The sequence below is a fragment of the Heterocephalus glaber genome, unplaced genomic scaffold, assembly GCF_053883595.1.
Source record: "Heterocephalus glaber isolate CG9 unplaced genomic scaffold, H.glaber_assembly_v1.0 deba00001444, whole genome shotgun sequence".
NCBI lineage: Eukaryota > Metazoa > Chordata > Mammalia > Rodentia > Bathyergidae > Heterocephalus > Heterocephalus glaber.
Genome location: NW_028258297.1, coordinates 195,697 through 216,755, shown reverse-complemented (window position 1 = coordinate 216,755; position 21,059 = coordinate 195,697). Strand labels below are relative to the sequence as shown.

Below are 21,059 nucleotides of genomic sequence, written 5' to 3'. Positions count from 1 at the left end.
TGGTTTCAATCTCCAGTACCAGGGGAAAAAAAAGAAGAAAAGAAGTAAAAGCAAACCAAAGACTTCCAGGAGCCCACAGACCAACTCGCCAAGAGCCTAGCACGGGGCTCAGAATTGCATTTTGAACCATGGCCCTGTTTATAAGCCCGGCGTAGTGGTGCACACCTGTAATCCCAGCACTTGGGTGGTTGAAGCAAGAGGATTGCTGTGATTTCAAGGCCAGCCTGGGCTACGTAGTGAGTTCAGGGCCAGCCTGAACTGCAAAGCAAGACCCTGTCTGAAAAAATCAAACAAACAAACAAAAAGTAACATATAGCCTATAAAGCATAATTATTATTATTATTTTTTGTACCAGGGATTGAACTCGGGACCTTGGGCTTGCAAGGCGGGCAGTGGAACCACTGAGCTAAATCCCCAGCCTGAGCATAATTATTTTTGAAAAGTTTGATAAACTTTTATTTCATTTGCATTTACTTAACTTTTTTTTATTGTGCTAGGGATTGAACTCAGGGCTTTGTGCATACTAAACACATGCTCTACCACTGAGTTACCCTAGCCCTAATTTTATGCTTGAATTTCTCATGAAAAATTCTATTAGAGACTAAGCAAAGCTTTGCCATTGAAGGAGTTTGGGAAATGCTGTCCTAAAATATGCTCTTTTGGCACATGGATCATTCTGAGATGAAGGCACTTGAAAAATCACAGATGCACAGAGAAGCTTTCTTTGGATACCTTTCCTGGCTAAGGGCAGATGCTCCCAAGGCTCCACTGTCGCCTGTCCTTTCCCTCACCCCATCATCTCATGCTCCTGGATTTCTGTTGGTGAATCAATCAAGCAAGATTCAACCATATCTCAGAAGCTGAGAAGCTAAAAAGTTAAACATGGGTCTTTCAATTCTTTATTTCTGACTGTTATTTACCAAGCAATTCATTTTTACTGCACATTTTACTTTTATAATTTCTGGGTTTATGGTCTTAAACATTAGAGACCACACAGACTGACCAGCAGCCCAGCAAAAATTAGCAATTGTGAAAACACTCTTATTCTTTTTAAAATAACAATTTAAGTAATACTTTTTTTTTTTTTGGTACCGGGGATCAAACTCGGGTCCTTGCGCTTTCGAGGCAGGTGGTGACACCAGTGAGCTAAATTCCCGACCCAGTAATACTTTTATTTACCAGATCTACCTAAACCTAAATGTGAAGTTAGGGGAAAAACACATTTGGGCCAGTTTTTCTATTTGTGAGAGCTTTAGGAGTACTTTGTGAGTGCTCATTTATCACTATCACTAGGCCAATTTAAATAAAACTAGCTTGAAGGATTTTAATCAATTTTCTTAGTAATACCATCCAAAAAATCACAAACCCATAACATTTATACCCAAATATACATATAACACATGAGTGAGGAGTGTGGGTCAGTGGTAGGCGACTGGCTCAGTATATGTGCAGGGCCTAGGTTCAATTGGGCTTTGCAAAAAGAAAAAGCAGCTGGATGGGGTAGATTTACTGGAATTCCTCCATAAGAAATACAGAACCTCCAAATGGGCTCTGAGCTCAGTAACAGATTTGTCTTCAGTCTGCGTGTCTGGTTGATTGACCGATCTTTGTGGTTGGGAAGCACCAGGAATGGGTTTCATCCTCACAGTGATGTGAGGTCCTCTCAATTACACATGATCTCAGGGTGACCCATGAGTAAGATGGACAAAGCATTTTCTTTTTTTTTTTTTGGTATGAGGGATTGAACTCAGGACTGTTTTTTTTGAGACAGGGTCTTGCTGTGTAGTCCAGGCTGGCCTTGATTCACAGTGATATTTTTGTTTTAGTCTCCCCAGTGCTGGGATTACAGGCATGCACCACCACACCTGGACAAAGCATTTTCTGTGTGGACAGGGATACCTTTTGTTAATGCATTGAGCTCAAGATTTAAAAACAAATTTTTGTACTGGGGATTGAGCCTCATTCATGTTAGTGCTTTACGACTGAGCTACATCCCCAGAGCTCCTGTAGGTCTTCATCATTTCTAATACCACATCTGATAAAACGAAAACTAAAGCACATTTAAATTTTAAAGAGTTTGAGTATCGAATGGGGAATGAATACCACTGTAAGGAGGGGAAAGGAGGAAAGTTTTGTAAAGTATTTGTAGAAAATAAGAGAAAGACAATGCTCTTGATTGGTTAGTGGTTTCTTGGTAGTTTCTAGTTTCACCTTACCATTCACATTAGGCTTTAGTTTGTTCGGTAGAAATTTAAAGTGTCAGAGCCACCCCGATTGAGTGGCTTTCCAATTAGAATTTTTTCCTACTATCTCTTATGTTTTCTCCTAAGAGTTTTATGGGTTTAGCTTTTATATTTAGGTCATTGATTCATTTTAAATGATTTTTTTTGAGACAGGGTCTTGCTGTATAGTCTAGGCTGGCCTTGAACTCAGTATGTAGCCCAAGCTGGCCTCAAATGTGTGGCAGTCCTACCTCAGCGTCCCTGGTGCTGGGATGACAGGTGTGCACTACCACACCTGGTGTTTGTTTGTTTTGTTTTCTTGGTAGATTCTTTGTGATTTTCTCTACGTAGGATCATGTCCTTGGCAAGTAGATATAGCTTTACTTCTTCCTTCCCAATTTGGGTGCTTTCATTTGTTTTTCTTACTAAATTGCTCTGGCTAGAACTTCTAGTACAGTATTGGAGTACAGTAGTGAAAGTGGCATCTTTGTCTTGCTCTTGATCTAAGGGGAAAAGTTTGTCTTTCTTTCTATCGTGATGATAACTGTAGGTTTTTAAGCAGTGTCCCTTATGTTGAGGAAGTTTCTCTCCTTACTAGTTGTCTGAGGGTTTTTTTTCTTTTTAATCACAAAAGGATGGTGGATTATAGCAAGTGCTTTTTCTTGATGTAATGTCTTACATTGATTTAATAGTCTCTAAATTTCTTTTCTTGTAATGTCTTTATCGGGCTTTGGCATCAGAGTAATGTTGGACTCAGAATGAGTTGGGAAGTGTTCTTTCCTATTTTGTTTTTTGGAGGAGTTTGAGAAAGATTGATGTTAATTCTTTAAGTGTTAGTAGAATTCACAATGATGCCATCTGGTGGTGGACTTTTGTTGGGAGGTTGATGATTTCTGAATCAGTCTTTCTGCTTGTCATAGGTCTGTTTAGGTTTTCTGTCTCTTAAGTCAGTTTTGGTAATTTGGATTTTTCTAGAAATCTGTCCATCATCTCATCTAGCTTATCTAATTTGTTGGCACACAGTTGATTATTTTATAATCCCTTTTTATGTTTGAAAGATTGGTAGTAATGCTCTAAATACCATTTCAGATTTTAGCTGTTTTTGCTCATCTTTCTTTTTTAGTGTAAGAAAATGTTTAATAATTTAGTTGATATTTAAAAAGCTTTTCATTTCATTGATTCTTAGTTTTTCTACTTTCTATTTTCTTTATCTCTGCTCTACTCTTGCTTTGCTAATTGTCCTTCCTTTTGCTAGTTAGATTTGCTCTTTTTCTTAGTTCTTTAAGGTGTGCGATTCAGTTTTTTCCCCTCACCACTGAGAATTGAATTTAGGGCCTTCAGACTGAGCCACATCCATAGTCCTTTTTTTAATTTTTAATTTTTAATTTTTATTTTTGGTACCGCGGATCGAACTTGGGACCTTGTGCTTGCGAGGCAGGCGCTGGAACCACTGAGCTAAATCCCCGGCCCTTTTTAAAAAAAAAATTTTAAGGCAGACTGTCATTAAGTCACTAAGTTGCTGGCCTGGAGCTTGCCATCCTTCTGTCTTAATCTCTTAGAGAGAGCTGGGATTACAGGCATGCACCAACATGGCCAGCTTTGGTTATTTACTAGAGATCTTTTTCTTTCTGTGTGTGTTTGTGTGTGTGTGTGTGTGTGTGTGTGTGTGTGTGTGTGTGTGTACTGGAGATTGATCCCAGGACTTCATTCATGCTAAGTATGTGCTGTGCTGCTGAGCTATTGCCCCTAGTCTTTCTTTCTTTCTTGGTACCAGGGATCCATCTCAGGTCCTTGCGCTTGCAGGGCAGGTGGTGGAACCACTGAGCTAAATCCCCGGTCCAGTCTTTCTTAAATGTAGATGTTTACCACTATAAATTTACCTCTTAGTACTGCTTTTGCTCCACACCATAGTTGTAGTCTGAGTTTTCACTTTCATAGGTCTTGAAATATTTTCTGATTTTCCTTGTGATTTCTTTTTTGATATATTGATTAATAGTGTGTTTAATTTCTGTTCCATTAGATTGTGTTGAAGAAGATGGTTTGTATGGTTCTAGTCCTTTTAAATTTATTGAGACTTGTTTTGGTGGTCAAACATATGGCCTCTATGGAGAATGTTCATGTTCACTTTAGGAAAATTCTCAATATATTCTGCTATTGTTTGGTGAATGTTCTGTGCATCTATTAAGTCTGATGGGTTTTAGTTTCCTGTATCCTTATTGATTGTCTCCATTATTGAAAACGAAGTATTGAAGTCTCCAGTTATTAGTGGAACTTCCTTTCTCTGTCTTCAAACATGTTGATGTTTGTTTTATATATCTTTGTATTCTGTGTTAATAATCATTAATCTTCTTGATTAGTTGACTCTATCAATGTATAATATTTTCTCTGTCTTTAGTTACGGTTTTTATTTTAAAGTCTATTTTGTCTGATATTAACATAGCCACCAGCTTTCTTTCTTTCTTTTTTTTTTTTTTGGTACTGGGGATCAAACTCAGCACCTTGTGCTTGCAAGCAGGTGCGGTGCCACTGAGCTAAATCTCCAGCCCGCATCAGCTTTCTTTTTCTGTACTTTGTTTTTTTTTTTTTTTTTTTGGTACTGGGGATTGAACTCGGGACCTTGCACTTGTGAGGCAGGTGCCAGAACCACTGAGCTAAATCCCCAGCCCGCATCAGCTTTCTTTTGGTTACCACTTAACATTTTTTTTTTTTTGAGACAGGGTCTCATACATAGTATAAGCTACCCTTGAACTCACTACGTAGCCCAGGCTGGCCTTGAATTTGCAATCTTCTTGCTTCAGGCTCTAAGGGTTAGGATTATAGATGTGTGCCACCATGCCTGGCTTTACATTATATATATGTGTGTGTGTGTGTGTGTGTGTGTGTGTGTGTGTGTGTATATGTATATATATATAGCATATACATAGTTGGATAATATTTTTTAGCTCATCTGCTTTTTAAATAAAGTGTTATTGGAGCACAGACACACCCATGTGCTTATATGTTGTTTATGGCTGTTTTCATTCTACAGAATTTTCATATGGCAGAGTTAAATCATTGCAATAGAGACTGTATGGTAGCAAAGCTTGAGATAGTTTCCTGTGATTCTTCACAGGAAATGTTTGCTGACCCTAGGTCTTTTTCAGTTTCCCTGGCTAGAGTTAACTGTAAATGACCTTGCACAGCAGTAGTCTGGTGAAATTTGTCATGTGAAGCCTATTTTGTGTCTCCTGAAGCTTATGAACTGGGCAATTCTGATGTCAGATATGGGTATCCCAGGGGCCTTGTCTGGCTGAGAGGAGGGGCAGCATCTGCCCCTGAGGCCAGCATTAGAGACAAGGTAACTGAGAAGATTGTCCTTCTATGGTGGCTTCAGTCAGAGGGTGGCCAGCTGCCTTAGTCTTCTGGGACGGAGGTAGGTCCTAGAACATGGATTTTAGTTTTAAAATCTGGCAAGCTTGGGCAGACTAGGACAGCTGGTCACCTAGAGGGCTTTTGAATCTCACCTGTGTCCTTTCATCCCAGTACCATTCAGGGAAACCCCCAGCTACGCAAAGCGGCGGCGCCTGGCTGGCCCCAGTGGCTTGGCATCCCCTCGGCCCCTGCAGCGCTCAGCCAGTGATATCAACCTGAAGGGTGAGGCACAGCCAGCTGTCTCTCCGGGGCCCTCGCTTCGAAGTCTTCCCCACCAATTGTTGCTCCAGCGGCTGCAGGAAGAGAAGGATCGTGACCGGGATGGTGACCAGGAGAATGCTGGTGGCCCTTCAGCAGGCAGGGGAAGCCAGAGCAAGATCAGGTAGGAGGGCCTGGGAGGCTCCTAGAGGCTGGGGGTGCAGCCCTGGGCAGCAGGGAGAGGTGTGCTGGTCCGAACCAGGCCTGGGATGGGCCTCCTTTTGTGAAGGAGGGACAAAGGAGGAGACTCCAGGTTGGGCAGGTCTATCCATGCTGGCCTCTGGTGGATGCTGAACATGCTCTGAAAACAGGCATTTGAGGGAGCCTTTTGGGCAGAGAGGCTGTGGTCCGGAATGTGGTTAGAAAGTCCTCTGCAGCTCCAGGGCTGGTGGTGGTGGGGGTCAGGAATGCCTCTCCATGAGGGGTTAAAACTTAAGGTGACACCCAACCATCCCCCAGCCCCAGCCCTGCATACCTACAGGATTCTTTACCCTCGACCCTGAGTGCTGGGACCCTGAGAAACCAGGGACATTTGAGGGATTTGGCATCACTAGAATTTAAGAGTAGAAGGTGTGGCCTGGAGCCCACTGGCCTCTGCAGGCTGTGGAGTGAGGCTGGGGTGGCCCTGGCTCTCAGGTGGCCACTGTGCTGGCTCCTCATTAAGGGGGAGCTAACACTACCCAGGGATTTCCTGGGGGAGGCTCTCAGTAACTGAACAGTTGTCTGTTGGGCTCTGATGTGCAGCACAGGAGGTGCTGGTGGTGGTACCTGCTCCCTGATCCTTGAGGGCAGGAGCTGTTTTTCTTGCTTTCTCCTGTTCACATCCAGGCACATGGAGGAGTTGAGAGGCACCATTGGGTGAAGGTGTTACATAAACAGTGTGTTGTTTTGCAATGGCAGCTGCTTCTAAAGTCCTGTCACTCACTGTGCCATTGGGCTGGGCAGGTCATCTCTGTTGCCCTCCGTGACTCATGAGGCTATGCCTTGTAAACCCCGTGTTACAGATGGGGCCCTGTTGCCCGGGCTGGGTCAGAAACCTGTCCAGACATAGAGCCAGGTCAGCTCGCCTGGGTTCAGGTTTTGGGGCTTGTGAAAGGCTGCCTTTCTGCCCCTGGCCCCTGCCCTGTGCTGTCTTCAGCATCTGTGTCTGCTTATCCTTGCTGGTCTCCCAGGCTGTCTGTCCTGCCTCAAGTCGAAGTTCCTAGAAGCATTTGCCCCTTGAGTTTTCTAAGGGTTGAGTGGCCCTGTGGCTGGAAGAACGCATCCTTGGATGTTGCCATGTATCCACAAGGTGCTCCTGAGTCAGCACGTGTGGTGCACAGGTCCTTGCATTTGTCCGAATGTTTGTGTCCCATGAGCAGACAGAAAAGAAAGACCTGCAGGGTCAGGGGCTTCAGTTCATCTGCTCCGTGGGGATGGCAGAATTCTCTTCCTACAATTTTAGGTGCCTGGTGTGCCAGATGTGGTGGTAGTCCCAGGACGTGGACAGCTGGACTCAGGGCCAAGAAGCAGTTAGGGGGACAGTGCCCTGTGTTAGGGGGCTGCCCTGCGAGTGGACGGGGTCACATGTGGTCAAAGGACAGAGGACGGCCTTTGTGCATGGTGTGGGGCAGAGTGGCTCACTGGTGCCCCCTGTTGGACGAGCCTGGTGTGGCCCGTCGAGGCCCAGACAGGGTCTTCAGAGTCGCGCCAGCACCCCTAGTCTGTCTCCTAGAGTGGCAAGATGGGAGAGGGCGTTACCTAATATTTGGCGGGATGGCCAGGATTGGAGTAGTTTAGTTTTGGGCAACAACTTGATGAAGGGCCTAGTGCAGGGAGAAGGAGGGAGCCCACCCAGGTGATCGGAATGTGGCAAACTCTCCCAGAAGCCTGGGTGCTGAGGGTGGGAATTTAGCCTGCCTGGGTACTAGGGAGCCAGTCTGAGCAGGGGTCGGCATGGGCAGGGGAGAGTGCGTGAGCAGCAGGAGGAGGTGTGCAGGGCAAGGGACACAGGCCTGGAGGGAGGGGACGGGTTCTCAGTCGCCCTGCGGGCCGGGCTGGGCCCGGAACCGTGCCGCACCCCGTCCCTCCTGAGTGTCCCCATCCTAACGGGCCATCCGCCCCGCCCCCGCGGCCGCAGCCCGGGGTCCGCCCGCCGCCCACCGCCCGCAGAGGGAGGAGCCGGCGCGGAGGCGGGGCCGGCGGCCGCGGCATGGAGCGAGCCCGGCGCGCCCGGGAGCGCAGCCCCGCGGCCCCGGAGCCCTGAGCGGGCTCGGCGCGTGCTGGCGCGAGCGGGCCGGGCGCGGCGGCGCGGCCCATGGAGCGGCCCCGGGCCGGGCCCCCAGCGGGCGCCGGGCAGCGGGCGCTGCGGCCCCGGCTGCGGTGAGGCGGGCGGCGGGCGGCGGGCGGCGGGTCCGGGCCGCGCGCCATGGAGGCCCCGGGCGCCGGCTTCGCGTGCCCGCTGCCCCCCGGCATCGCGTCCGTCACCTACGTGTTCGTCTACAGCCCGAGCGGGCCCGGTGGCCCGGGCCCCGCGCCCGGCCCGGGCCCCGCGCCCCTCGCGCCCCCAGCGCCGCCGCCCCGGGGCCCGAAGCGGAAACTTTACAGTGCCGTCCCCGGCCGCAAGTTCATCGCCGTGAAGGCGCACAGCCCGCAGGGCGAGGGCGAGATCCCGCTCCACCGCGGCGAGGCCGTGAAGGGTGAGGGGCACGGGGGGCGGGGCCGGGGGCGGCGGTCAGGCTCTCGGGTGTCAGGCTGGAGCGTTTCTGTGTCACGATGGGGGCTGGCTCTGGGGTCTCCTCGTGGAAGGACCCTGTCCCATTGCAATGCTTCCTCGGCTGCGGGGTTCCTGTATCACTTCTGGGGCGTCTTCTCTGGAAATCCTTGGGATGTGTGGGGCCTTTGCCATCCTGGGAGGGGGCTGTGGATTGTAGGTGTCTGTATAGTGTGTACGTTCCTGTTGTGTTTGTGTGTGTGTGGGGGGGTCCTTGTTTTTTGGGAGGCACAAGCCTCTCTCCCTGGAAGGTCTGTGTTCACCAGGGTCCTGTCCTCCCCTGCCCTGTGTCCGTGGGGGCCTGAGGTAGCAGCAGTCCTGAGGATCAGCCCTCCTGGTACATCATGTGGCTCAGCCTGCTGGCCATAGCACAGTGACCCTGAGCTCTGGGTAGTGACCCCTGCGTGGGTAGCAGAGCCAGGAGAGTGGAGGGATACTGGTCATCAGGGCAGGATCACGAGTGGCCCCTGCCTTTGCCTTCTGTCCTCCTCAAGTGTGTCCATCTGCATGCCTGTCCCCCACATGCCCATCCTGTGCTGAGCCCATCTGCTTGTTCCTGTTTCCTGTGTGGATCCCAAAATCTCCCCGAGGGATAAAGCTAGGAGGCTGTGGGAAGGGAAGGGAAGCAAGGGTGGAGGGCAGAACGTGAGCCTGCAGTGGTGGGGAGGCAGGGGCGCCCGGCTCTGCCCTCCCCTGATAGCCTGCCTGGCTTCTTTCCCTCCAGTGCTCAGCATCGGGGAGGGCGGATTCTGGGAGGGAACCGTGAAGGGCCGCACGGGCTGGTTCCCCGCCGACTGTGTGGAAGAGGTGCAGATGCGACAGTATGACACCCGGCATGGTGAGTGACCCCAGGACCCCATCAACTTCCCTTTGGTCTCCTTCGTGATGAATCTGGATGTTCACAGAGAAAAGAGAAGTAAACTCAAACATACCCGAAGTAGATGCAAACTTGTATACATACAGCAGGCATGATGTGTGCATAGCACACATGTGCTTTGGCACGCATGTACTTTGGCACGCATATGCCTCTGACCTGACACTTCACGTGTAGTAGCCATTCCTGCAACAGCCCCACAGGAGGGTACATGCTGGTCAGCAATCACACACGTGACTCCCAGGCACTCTAATTGCACCTCTGGCACAGTCCTCACAGAAATACTAGGTGTTTGGAGCTTGCGATTCATGCGCAGCTGGCAGACCGGTAAGGAGGTCAGTGTGAGAAAAGAGGCGTTTTTCCAAAGTGGACAGATTGTCCAAGTGGGCAGAGCAGGAGGCCTGGCCCAGCAAAGAGGAAATGAGGCCAGTTGGTCCCTGAGGGGCAGTCATGGGTACCCTAAGGCTGGGGTGGTCTGAGTGCAGCTGGTAAGACATGGCTCCCATCCTTAGCCAGCAAGAGGACTTAAAAGTGAAGGCCAGAGCTCTAGTCCTACCCTGCTGGACACCTGGCCTTCCAGGAAGGACTCCCCTGGCTGCGGTCTGAGGGCTCCTGCTGGTGGTAGAAATGAGCTGGTCCTTTGGAGTCTGCAGAATGAGCTGGTTGCTTGTCTTGGATAGACCTCTGCAACAGGCCCTTGAGGGTCCTAGAAGGCCCAGACACATGAGTGTCACTTCTGTCCTGGAGAGCTGGGGAGTAAGCTGAATGATTCCTGAGTGGTGGTCACTGGAGGTTATCTGTGGTGAGTCTGGATTGAGGAACTTGTGTCCCTCCATTTGCATGTGGAAGACTTGGGCCAGGGTTGCTTTGTCTCCTTCCCTGGGTTGAGGACTTCCCAGGGGAGCCCAGCCCCTGGCCATGACTCTTGCCCTGTGCTGACCTTGAGGGGCCCGGGTTGGCAGGAACTGCTGACACCTTGCTGCTCTCGGCCCCACTCTGATGGGCTCCCCTGGTGGCTTGGAGGTAGAAGGGACAGGCTCTCTTGTTCCTGTGGGAGTGAGGAAATCTGATTTAGAGGTTTGGGCCCTAGGAAGGAATGGGGGGTGCTGCAACCTGTTGAATGGGAGCCAGTCCTGTGCCTGGGTAACAAAGGTTCTGGTTTTGGAACCGTGGATCCAGAGACATTTGGATTTTAGTCTGAAGCTGAGGAGGGAAGGAAGTTTGGGCTGGAGCAGATGCTTGTTAGGTTTGCCTCATGCTGGGGCTTGGACTGGCTTTACAGAGGCCCAGCTCTCAAGCTGGAGGAGAACAGGGACCCTGTGACTGCAGTGGGTGTGCTGTGTGCTGCTGTGCAGAGGTTGTGTGCACTGAGGTGCCTGACCTGAAGTAATCCGAGGGCTTTGAAGTAGAGGCATTGTTTGGGCTGAGTCTTCTAGGTGTTCCGCAGATAGGATGCCTATGTTGATTGTTTTTAGGATTGTGGGTGTGTGCCACTGCTCCTGGCTTGGGTGTCCATGTTTGGAGGTGTCCGGCACAGTGTTCTAGAGCTCTGCATGTCAGCACCTCTCATTCGAGGAGCCAAGGAGCCTAGCAGTTTTAAGAAGTGCTTGACATAGCTCAGCAGTCCTGGGAGGTGAGAATACTTGATATTAGTCCATTTTAGGGGATCCCTTGGCCCTGAGGGCAGGATCTTGTTAGGTTGGCAGTTGGCTTTGTGAGGGGCGGTGAGGCTGGAGTGGGAAGCATGGGGCCAGTTAGGTATCCGTGGAGTGGAGGAAAGGATAGCATTGTGGTGAGAGCGGACCAGGGTGGGGCTGCCTGATCCTGTAGGCCTTCTTTTTTTGGTACCGGGGATTGAACTCAGATCCTTGTGCTTTCGAGGCAGGTGGTGGAACCACTGAGCTAAATGCCTGGCCCAACTTTCCCCCTGTAGGCCTTTTAAGTTCAGGGTCAAGATCTGGGCAGAGCAGAGCAGAGCAGAGAGGTAGTCAGGGTAGGCCAAGGCCATGGAGAAGGGAGAAGGGTACAGTAGCCATCCTGGGAGTGGTGGAGCTGGAGGCCTCCAGGAAATGGCAGGGCTCCTAGGTGCAGCTAGAGCATGTGATCCAGGGGAGTAGGTGTCAGAGCCTCCTGGGTAGACAGGGGCTCTGTGGGTGGGCAGAGGGCGAGGGGTTTGGGGAGGCTGCCTGCAGGGGGTCAGGAGGAGCTGTCATGGTCTCCTGACATCACCTGCACACTTGGTCAACACTTGGGGCAGAATCTCCCACTTGGGACTCAGGCTGAGTTTGGCCTCAGGTTAGAGGGCAGCCCAGCAGTAGGAACCTGCTTCCTGCAGGCTCAAATTAAAAAAAGATCTGGGCCGGGGATTTAGCTCTGTGGTGCCGCTGCCTGCCTCATAAGTGCAAGGTCCTGAGTTTGATCCCCAGTACCAAAAAAAAAAAAAAAAAAAAAAAAAAAAAGATCTGATTCAGGGACTGGAATGGGAGTGGATAAGGGTTTAAAGGCCAAGGGGGCACACGCTGAGGTGCATGGGCCAGGCTGGTGTCCAGGGTCACTACCTGTTGTGGGACCAGGGCACTGTCCAGAGCACTAAATGAGCAGGACAGAGTTGAGCTGAGAGGGAGGAAATTTGGGGGCCACTTGTACTGAGACCCTAAGGCCCAGTGTGCCAGGATGCTCATTGTCCCTCCCTCCCCCATTCCTTCTTTCCAGTCCTTCCTTGGGGCCTGGTGCTGGGCATTTTCCCTTCAGCTGGCTCTTACGTGTCTGATTAATAAAACTGGAAAATGAATTTGTATTATGTAATGAATACATTTGTTTGGTTGATAAGTCTAAAAAGAGGTTAGTAAATGCAAATTTGGGCTTCTGCAAACAGGAACTGTGAGCATTTCTATGACTGGGTTGACCTGGAGAGGTTGTGGTGGAGGCCAGGGTGGGGCTTGAAGCTCCGTCTGCCTGGTGATGATGCCTAGTCTGTGCTGGCCTTGGAACAGCAGGATGGTGGGGGTGGGTGTGTCACTGAGGGCCCCAGCCCCAGCTAGCTGATGCTCACTCACAAGGACCAGTATGATGAGATAATAGGCCACCAGAACCCAGGGACCCTGCCAGGGGACTCTTCCTCCTCTGTAAGGAGAGGCTTAAAGAGAACAGCTGCCTGCCTTTCTGAGAGTTACACACCCTCATGACAGGGCTTGAAGTTTGAGCCAGGGTTTCTCTTGATGTGTGTCTTCTAGTAAATAGGAATTCTTTCTTCCTCCCATCCAGCCACTGCTCTATCTCTGTATCTATCTGTCCTTTGACTCACCCACCCCACCACCCATCTACTCATCCAGCAACCCACTCAGTTCACCCAGTTTATTCATTCATTCATTCATCCATCTATCCATCCATCCATCCATCTGCCTACCACCCACTCAGTTCATCTGTCCATCAACTGATCCATCCATCCATCCATCCATCCAGCCAGCCAGCCATATAATTATCCACCCATCTTTCCATCAGCCCTTTAGTCCATCCATTTACCTTTTATCTTACCGTATTCGTTCCATCTCTTGACCCACTCGTCCTTCTGTCCATGTAGCATAAGTCCATCCACCCACCTGGCCAGTTGGATACTGTCTTCCTTCCTGTTATATTTCAGGTGCTATGCGGGGCCTGGGCCCACAGAGGTAATAAGAGGTGGTCCTTCCCTTTGAGTTCACAGTTGGGGGATGATCATAAAAAATAGTAGGCTTCCTCTAATCTCTTTTTTTCCCCCACTCTGTCTGCCTTCCTTTGCTCCATTTGCACAGGTGCCATACCATCCCTCCAATGTCCCAGGCCAATACCCACTGTGGGCTTCACCCTGACCACCCGCTTCTAGTCACCCCTTTAACCTTATTTCAAGAGGCCTCTCCTCAGCTCCCTGTGCTGGTGAAGCCTTCGTGTGATCCCCTAGAACTGCACTTTTCCTGCACACTTGCTCTAATCACTTATCTCTTAAGTGCTTGGCAGCATGTGGCATGTTGTATGTTTATTGTCTCTTTATTCTGCCTCTCAGCATATTAACTCCACGAGGACAGAGACTTTGTTCTCTGCTACATTTTCAGAACCTAAAACAATGCCTGGTACATAGTAGGAGCTCAGTAAATACCAGTGGAAATAAAAAACAAATCCTGAGAAATGCTACAGTCAGAGAGCACCTTGGGGGAGCAGAGTGGAGTGTGCAGAGCCTGAGGGGCAGGTCTTGCTCACTTGGATTGGGGCTTAGTATGGAGACAGCAAGGCTGAGGTAGAGCAACAAATAGATCCTGGTCAGCTCCATTGTGGCCACGAGGGACTTTGAGGTCAAAGGACAGATGAGGACAAATTTTGTGGCATGCAGTGAAGTCAAGGAAGGGGACTTAGTGCAGGTCTGCTGTAGCAGGGACTTCAGAGTGCATGTCAGTGAAGACACAGTGTGCTGTCTGGGCAGAGTAGTGTACTGTGCACCAGTGAGGGTCACACATACAAGGAACTGACAAGCATGAGGACAGCACGTGCATATACTGCAGGTCACAGAGCCATGCAGTGTGGACACAGTGTTGACCCTGGACTGTGAGGTTCACACACATGCGTGCCTCTGTGTGTGTGTGTGTGTGTGTGTGCGTGTGTGCGCACGTGTGCGCATGCGTGCGTGCTCTCTCCTACATGTGGCTTTAGGGTTTGCTGGCTGGGTGGTCCTGGCCATGTCTGGTCTCCTTTGTTCAGCTGCATGCTCCTCAGGAGAGATGAGCATGGCTGCTGCCCCCCTTTAGGCCTGACTCCCAGAAGGTAGGGTTCCCCGCATGGTCCCTCAGCCTTCTTGCCTTAGGATCTGTGGACCCAGGACCCCAGGATTTGGGGCCTCCACTTCCATCTGTATACAGCCAGGCCAAGGGTATGTGTGAAGCCAGCAGAATTAAGAACAACGTAGCAAGCTGGAGGGCACAGCCATTCCTGAGCTCCTGATATTCCCTCCAGAAACCCGGGAGGACCGGACGAAGAGGCTTTTCCGCCACTACACAGTGGGCTCCTATGACAGCCTCACTTCACACAGGTACTAGCCGGTGGGACAGGGCGTGGACACACAGAGTCATGGGCTGGGTCTGCAGATGTGGGGCGGATGTCTGAAGAGGGAGGCCAGGGTGTGAAGAAGAGGATGCCAGCCACCTCTGCCTTCTGCTGTCACTTGGGGTGGCCTGTGCTGTGCGACCCTGCGGGATCAGCCTGCCACGCTCCCTACAGGGCTGGCCTTACCCTCCCTGCTTTCCTCCGTCAGCGATTATGTCATCGATGACAAGGTGGCTGTCCTGCAGAAACGGGACCATGAGGGTTTCGGCTTCGTGCTCCGGGGTGCCAAAGGTAATGGCGTGCTGCTGTGGGAACCCAGTGCATGCTGGGGCGTCTTCTGTGCCCCGCCCCCGCCCCTCCCCTCCTCCCAGCCCCTCCCACCGTCCTGTGCTGCTGGCGCCCGACTTGGTTTGGAGTCCCAGCTCAAGACAGCGGTTCTCTCCTTTCTGTCTTTCCCTCTCTGCTGTGGCGAGCCTGCAGAGTAGGGTCCTTCCTGGGGGGTGAGGGAGAACCTTGAGAGGGTGTGTCCTGGGTCCCCGGCTGGTGCTGCACCTGCTGCCTGCCCAGCCTGGGTCATGCCCGGACCTGAGCTCCAGCCACACTGCTGAGGAGCCCTACTGCTTGCCTCTGCAGCAGAGACCCCCATCGAGGAGTTCACACCCACACCAGCCTTCCCGGCGCTGCAGTACCTCGAGTCTGTGGATGTGGAAGGGGTGGCCTGGAGGGCCGGGCTGCGCACTGGAGACTTCCTCATCGAGGTGAGGCCCCTCCTGCCCTCCGTGGCCTGGCAGGGTGCTGACTCCTGAATCCAGGGGGATGCACTTGGACATCGCGCCCGCTGCTTCTCTGGCTCAGGTGAACGGGGTGAATGTGGTGAAGGTTGGACACAAGCAGGTGGTAGCTCTGATCCGCCAGGGTGGCAACCGCCTGGCCATGAAGGTCGTGTCTGTGACGAGGAAGCCGGAGGAGGACGGGGCTCGCCGCAGAGGTGAGGGCTCAGGCTCTGGGCTTTGGCCCAGACTCTCCCCTTTGCTCCTGACCTTAGCCCTGTAGCGTCACAGCCACATTTCTGTCCCCATCCCTGACCCAACACTGCTGACATCAGATCCCTGAACCATCAGATTCTCAGTCCAGGGTGCTTCTGATCCCCGCTATTAGACCCGCCCTGACCCCTCGCCAGGCCTCTGGTCCCTGACCCCAGGTACCCTTCCTCAGATTCCCGCCCCCTCCTTCCCAGTCCCCCAGCCCCTGGCGTGGCAGAACCCTCCTTCCCGACACCACCAGCAGCTGCCTGGAGGCCGGGGTTGCCATGGCAACTGTGAGGTTGACGCTGCTGCTTATTGTTGGAGGGAAGGGGGAGGCGGCACCTGAGGGAAGAGGAAAAGCGTCTTCTCCCCGCGCCACGCCGGGGAACAGCCTGGGCCCAGGAGGGTTTGCTGCTGGACCAGCCCAGACGGGCCTGTGGCTTGGCTGGCCACACCCTGGTCCCCCAAGGGGCAGTGGCTGCTCTGCCCCCTGGGGGGCCCCTGGAGCAGCAGCAGCTAACCGGGCAGGAGACCCTCCCAGCCCCCACCCCATGGCTTTGGTGCCCCCTTGCCAGGCCCTTAGAGCCTGCAGGGTGGGCACTCAGTCCAGAGCCAGCCAGCACTCTGACCCCACCAGCACCAGTTGACGGCCTTCTGAAGCCCAGGCTTTGGGGGTCCCGGGGGTCCCAAGGGCCCCAGAGGCCCCCATTGCCCCAGCCCCGGTGCTCCCTGATCTCCCCACGCCATGAAGAAGTTTGCATCCAGCCGCAGCCTGAACAAGATCCTGGCACAGTGTGACTCGTCCTCGAGGGAGTACGAGGAGATCCAGGCGGTAGAGCGCAAGTGGCATCTGCACCTGGCCACACCGCGCCGCCTGCTGCTGGACAGGAGGTCCAAGGCCTCCCTCTTCTTTGCAGCCCCACCGCCTCCCAAGAGGGCTCCCAGTACCACCCTGACCCTGCGCTCTAAGTCCATGACGGCAGAACTGGAGGAACTTGGTGAGCACTGTGGGGGCTGTAGGGGTGGACAGCAGGCAGATGGCCCAGGGCGGGAGGCCAGGGTGGGAGGCCAGGGCCCTGAGCTGGGCTGAGGCTAGGCAGACTGCAGGGAGGAGTCAGACGGTGGTGGTGCTGAAGAGGTAGAAAAATTCAGTGCCTGTAGGGTGAAAAGGGAATGGCGTGTGGAAGAGGTGAGGCCTGAGGGGCTGGAGGTGAACAGCAGGACCACCAGGACAGATAGCTGGGGAGCAAGGCCTGGACTTGCAGCAGGTTTGCACGTGTGTGCATGTGTATGTGCGTGTGCTGCTCCTGACTCCACATCTCCACTTGGACTTGGCTGCTGCATTTTGTCCAAGTAAGGAAAGAATAATGGATGGGCAACCTGGGGTCTGTTTCTGATTCTGCCAGGCACTAGCCAGGTCTTTTTTTTTTTTTTTTAAGATTTTAGTTGAATTTATTTTTTATACTAAAATTTGGTAACAGATTATTCTATAAAGTAGAATAAGTGCTCCATGAACTGAGGAGAAGAGGTTGGTTTAATACAGAAGGGCTCAAGAAAGCAGAAACAAAACAGTAGCAAGAAGAATTGGTCATTTCAAAGTTACTGTTCCCATAAGGCAGAGATAGATCAATAGGATAATATATGCTAGTTAACGTCAAGTTGTTTCATGTTTTCTGTGTGTGAGTTAAAGCAGAGGAAAGTTCATTATCACGCCATTGAAGCTGGCCTGCTTGGAAGATTTGATGGCTCTTTTTCTAATGCTGACTTTTCAGAAGGTCGGGTCATCAGCTTAGTCTTAGATGGGTGCCACAGAACTCTTAGCTGGCTCACTTTTATGTTTCTTTTACCTGGTACCTGTCCACTTGTCCAAGTGAGCTTGCTGACAGCTGGGTCCTTGGTGAGCACTTCTGGTCTGAAGATGGGACAGGGCCTCATAGGCTGTGGAGGGGAAGAGTGTGTGGGTACTGATGGGAAAGCTACAGGGACAGTTTCAGGGTGACCACGGACAGCATCCACATGGGCACGTCCCACATGCACGACTTCTTGACACAGTGAACAGCCTTGTCATGGGTGCATCCTGGTGTATATGACCATTTACATGTGATGATTAACAGCCTTATCATGGGCATGTCCATATGTACATGACCATGTCCTTTTTTTTTCTTTTTTTTTTTTTGTACCAGGGATCAAGCTCAGGTCCTTGCACTTGCGAAGCAGGCGGCGAAACCACTGAGCTAAATCCCCGGCCCCTACTATGTCCTCTTAACAGCATCATCCTGGTTGTGTCCCAGTGTACATGACCACGTCCTGACATGTCACGGATGACAGCCTTGACGTTGATATATGTGACTTATCCTTTTGGTGGACATGTCCTAATACATGTGTCCATGAATAGCCTTGTGGGTGTATTCCAGCCATTAGCCTCATTGCCAGTACATGTGATAGCTGACACGTTCTTTTCCTCCAGAGTCTGAGCCCTGTCTCAGTTCCAGAGTTTACTGTTGCTGTGGCTTAGTCTGGTTCCCAGAACTATCTCTGACCTTGCACACGGCCTGAGTTTGACTGTCCAGGCAACAGGTTGAGCTGTCCTATACTAAGCAGGTGCTCTTGACTATAGTTTGGTTCATTGTGGAAAACAGCTACCAAGGTAGACTGGGCTGATTTGATCAGGATTTTCCTTGCCATCAATATTCAACATGTAGTCACTTCAAACACGAAGGAAGAGGAATTCTCAGGTCTCAAAAATAAAGATAGAAATCAAAGTCAGGGGAGCAGGAGAAAGTTGACACTTCCTCAGCCCATGATTGAGGTGTTTTTTTTTTTTTGGTACCGGGGATTGAACTCGGGTCCTTGCGCTTGCGAGGCAGGTGGTGGAACCACTGAGCTAAACCCCCGACCCATGATTGACGTTTTAAGGGCAAGGGTTAGGTTCTGAAGCCTCCACAAGGCTAGGAGACATGAAACTAGCATAGCCTGAGAATTGCAAATCAGAGAAAAGTATGAAAGAGTAAAATAAAATGTTGAAGTTATTAGAGAGTTTAAGAGAACCAAAGCGCTAACAAATGAGAACAAGATAGAACAAAAAGAATAAGCAGATTTTAAAACTATTACTAAAGAGAACTGTTAATGAAACAAAAAAATACAGATTAAAAAATCTGTGGGTGGGATAAACAGTAGACTAGATTGAGTTGAAAAAAGAAGCAAGGAGTGAGAAGGTTTGAGGTGATTAAGTGGGATCAGCACAGGAAGAGGAGGAGCAGCCACCAGAGAACAGTGAGGGGACATGAGGACAGTGAGCACCAGTGAGAAGGTCCCAGAACCTACCCAGTGGGAATCCCCATGGAAACAGTAAAAAGACAGCATTTGAAGAGTAAATAGCTAAGAATTTCCCCAAAGTGGACAAAGATGTGAGACTCCAGTTTGAAGAAGCCTTAAGGAAATAACAAATCTACATTTAGATCAGAATAAAGCTTTAGACTACCACTGACAAAAATGTTAAAAATTGTGTGTGTGTGTGTGTATGTGTGCAGCAGTGGATTATCTGACAGCAGACTTACCAGCAGTAGAAGGCAGATGACGATGGAACAATATGGGAAGCCTTCCCAGTTAGCTTCTGCACTTAGCCAAAACTACTCCTTGAGAGAGCTAAAGATGATTGCAGACTTCTGGCTCCAGGGTTGTGAGAGTCCAAGGTCAGTCACAGAATGTTGACTTGACCAGTAAGCCAACACCACTTGGCAGCTGTATCTGGTTGGACACCAGGCAAGGCTGGTAGGTGGTCTCTGGAGTCACCTGCGACAAGCTGCCACAGCCATGTTTGGCTGCGTGTTCAGTAGGGACTCTCCTAGTCTGCACAAAGAGGTTTTGGAGAGCCTGAGTACTGTGATCCAGAGACCCAGGCTCTCTGTCCTGTAAGTGGAAGTGTTCTTTACTGACTAGAAGCAGTGAGTAGAAAAGATGAATCTTCCCTTCTACTCCAGAAGCCTCTTTGCTTCAGACCCTAGTAGTCCAGAGGACCTCAGTCATGGTGTCAGGCTTTTCCCTAGGCTGAATCTAGGGGAGGAGGAGAGAACAGCTTAGCACAAAGCCCATAATTCTGGGCCCAGTGTGCTGTGTTCAGAGAAGGGCTGGGCGACCAGGGGCTTGGAGAGCCACCCTGTACCCACATTTGTCCCAAGAGACCAGTCCACTTGCTCACCTCCTGATCAGGCTCCTCTGGAAATGTTAGGTCGAGGAAACAAGCATCAGGGTTCCCCAGGTGCCTGAGGCACCACCCCATAATCCAGTGTTGTGCTTCTGAAAGTTAGGAATAAGATATGTTGTTACCCCGAACATAAACATGTCCATCCTGCCGTTTGCACCATCAGGAACTGATAGAGCCCTGTAGGATCCATAGTCTATCGAGAAGCTGAACACTTAGAAGGAATTAAGTATGAGATGACGGGGAGCAGGCGGAAAGGGTGAAGGCTCACACCCGGATAGCTTGTGCTGGGTGGAGGGAGCGAGAGGGCTCCTGTGAGCCAAGGCTGGTTGCAGGAAATTAAGGGTGTGGGGGCTGAGTTAGAGGAAGGGGTTGATGTGGGGACCCTCTTGTGAGGTGATGGAAGGGGAGAGTGCAGAGCACCCCTGTTCCCTTCCTCAAGAGGGCTCCTCCGGGCCGGGACCCGGGATGTAGCTCAGTGGCACCGCACCTGTCTTGCAAGTGCAAGGTCCTGCGTTCAATCCCCGGTACCAAAAAAAAAAAAAAGAAAAGAAAAGAGGACCTCCTCACTGTCATAATGTGCACATCTGCTCAGCTTGAACGAAAGATGTGCTGGGGCCAGAGGCCAGGGCAGACCAGGACTGGGAGGGCCCTGGTGGATCCAGTGCCCTCATTCGTTCACTTTTTAAGGTGAAATCAGTTCCCTGTAATAACTGGGCCCCCTTTGCTTTTGTGATGAGAAGTTAGGGTAGGTGACATGCCCTTGTGCCTGTTACTGGCATCAGTGTGGAAAGGTTTCTCTTCTAAACATACTTGTCTTGCCTTTTGTTAAAAACCTACTTTGGGGGCTGGGGAGTGTAGCTTAGTGATAGAGTGCTTGTCTAGCATGCTCAGCGCCCTGGGCTCTATCCTGAGCAATAGGCCCCCCCCAACCCCCCCCCACAAGAAATAAACCCCCTCCCCCCAAACCTACCTTGCACAGAATCTTTTTTTTTTTGGTACCGGGGATCGAACTCAGGTCCTTGCGCTTGTGCAGCAGGCGGCGAAACCACTGAGCTAAATCCCTGGCCCCTTGCACAAAATCTTAAGGGTGACCATCTTGGTTTTCAGTGGCCTCTGAACTTGATTTTTATAGGTTTTTTCCTCCTTTTCTGAACAAACATTTGACTGGACCATGGCTTACTTGTACATGTTGTCATGTGCTTGTGTCTGTGTGCACGCATGTGTGAGTGGCCATGATGCATGT

General features: G+C 51.0%; 1 protein-coding gene across 5 annotated transcripts in view; it reads left to right on the top strand.

Moving 5' to 3' along the window:
• Shank3 (SH3 and multiple ankyrin repeat domains 3) overlaps positions 1–21,059 on the top strand; it is a 54,952-nt gene that overhangs the window by 13,148 nt on the left and 20,745 nt on the right. For all 5 annotated transcript variants that reach the window (XM_004845281.3, XM_087213599.1, XM_087213600.1 and 2 more), the window contains exons 10-17: positions 5,745–6,015; positions 8,376–8,569; positions 9,368–9,481; positions 14,498–14,573; positions 14,796–14,878; positions 15,221–15,345; positions 15,443–15,575; positions 16,530–16,610. In XM_004845281.3, the coding sequence (XP_004845338.2) occupies positions 5,745–6,015; positions 8,376–8,569; positions 9,368–9,481; positions 14,498–14,573; positions 14,796–14,878; positions 15,221–15,345; positions 15,443–15,575; positions 16,530–16,610 (1,077 nt within the window). The remainder of the gene's footprint in view (positions 1–5,744; positions 6,016–8,375; positions 8,570–9,367; positions 9,482–14,497; positions 14,574–14,795; positions 14,879–15,220; positions 15,346–15,442; positions 15,576–16,529; positions 16,611–21,059) is intronic.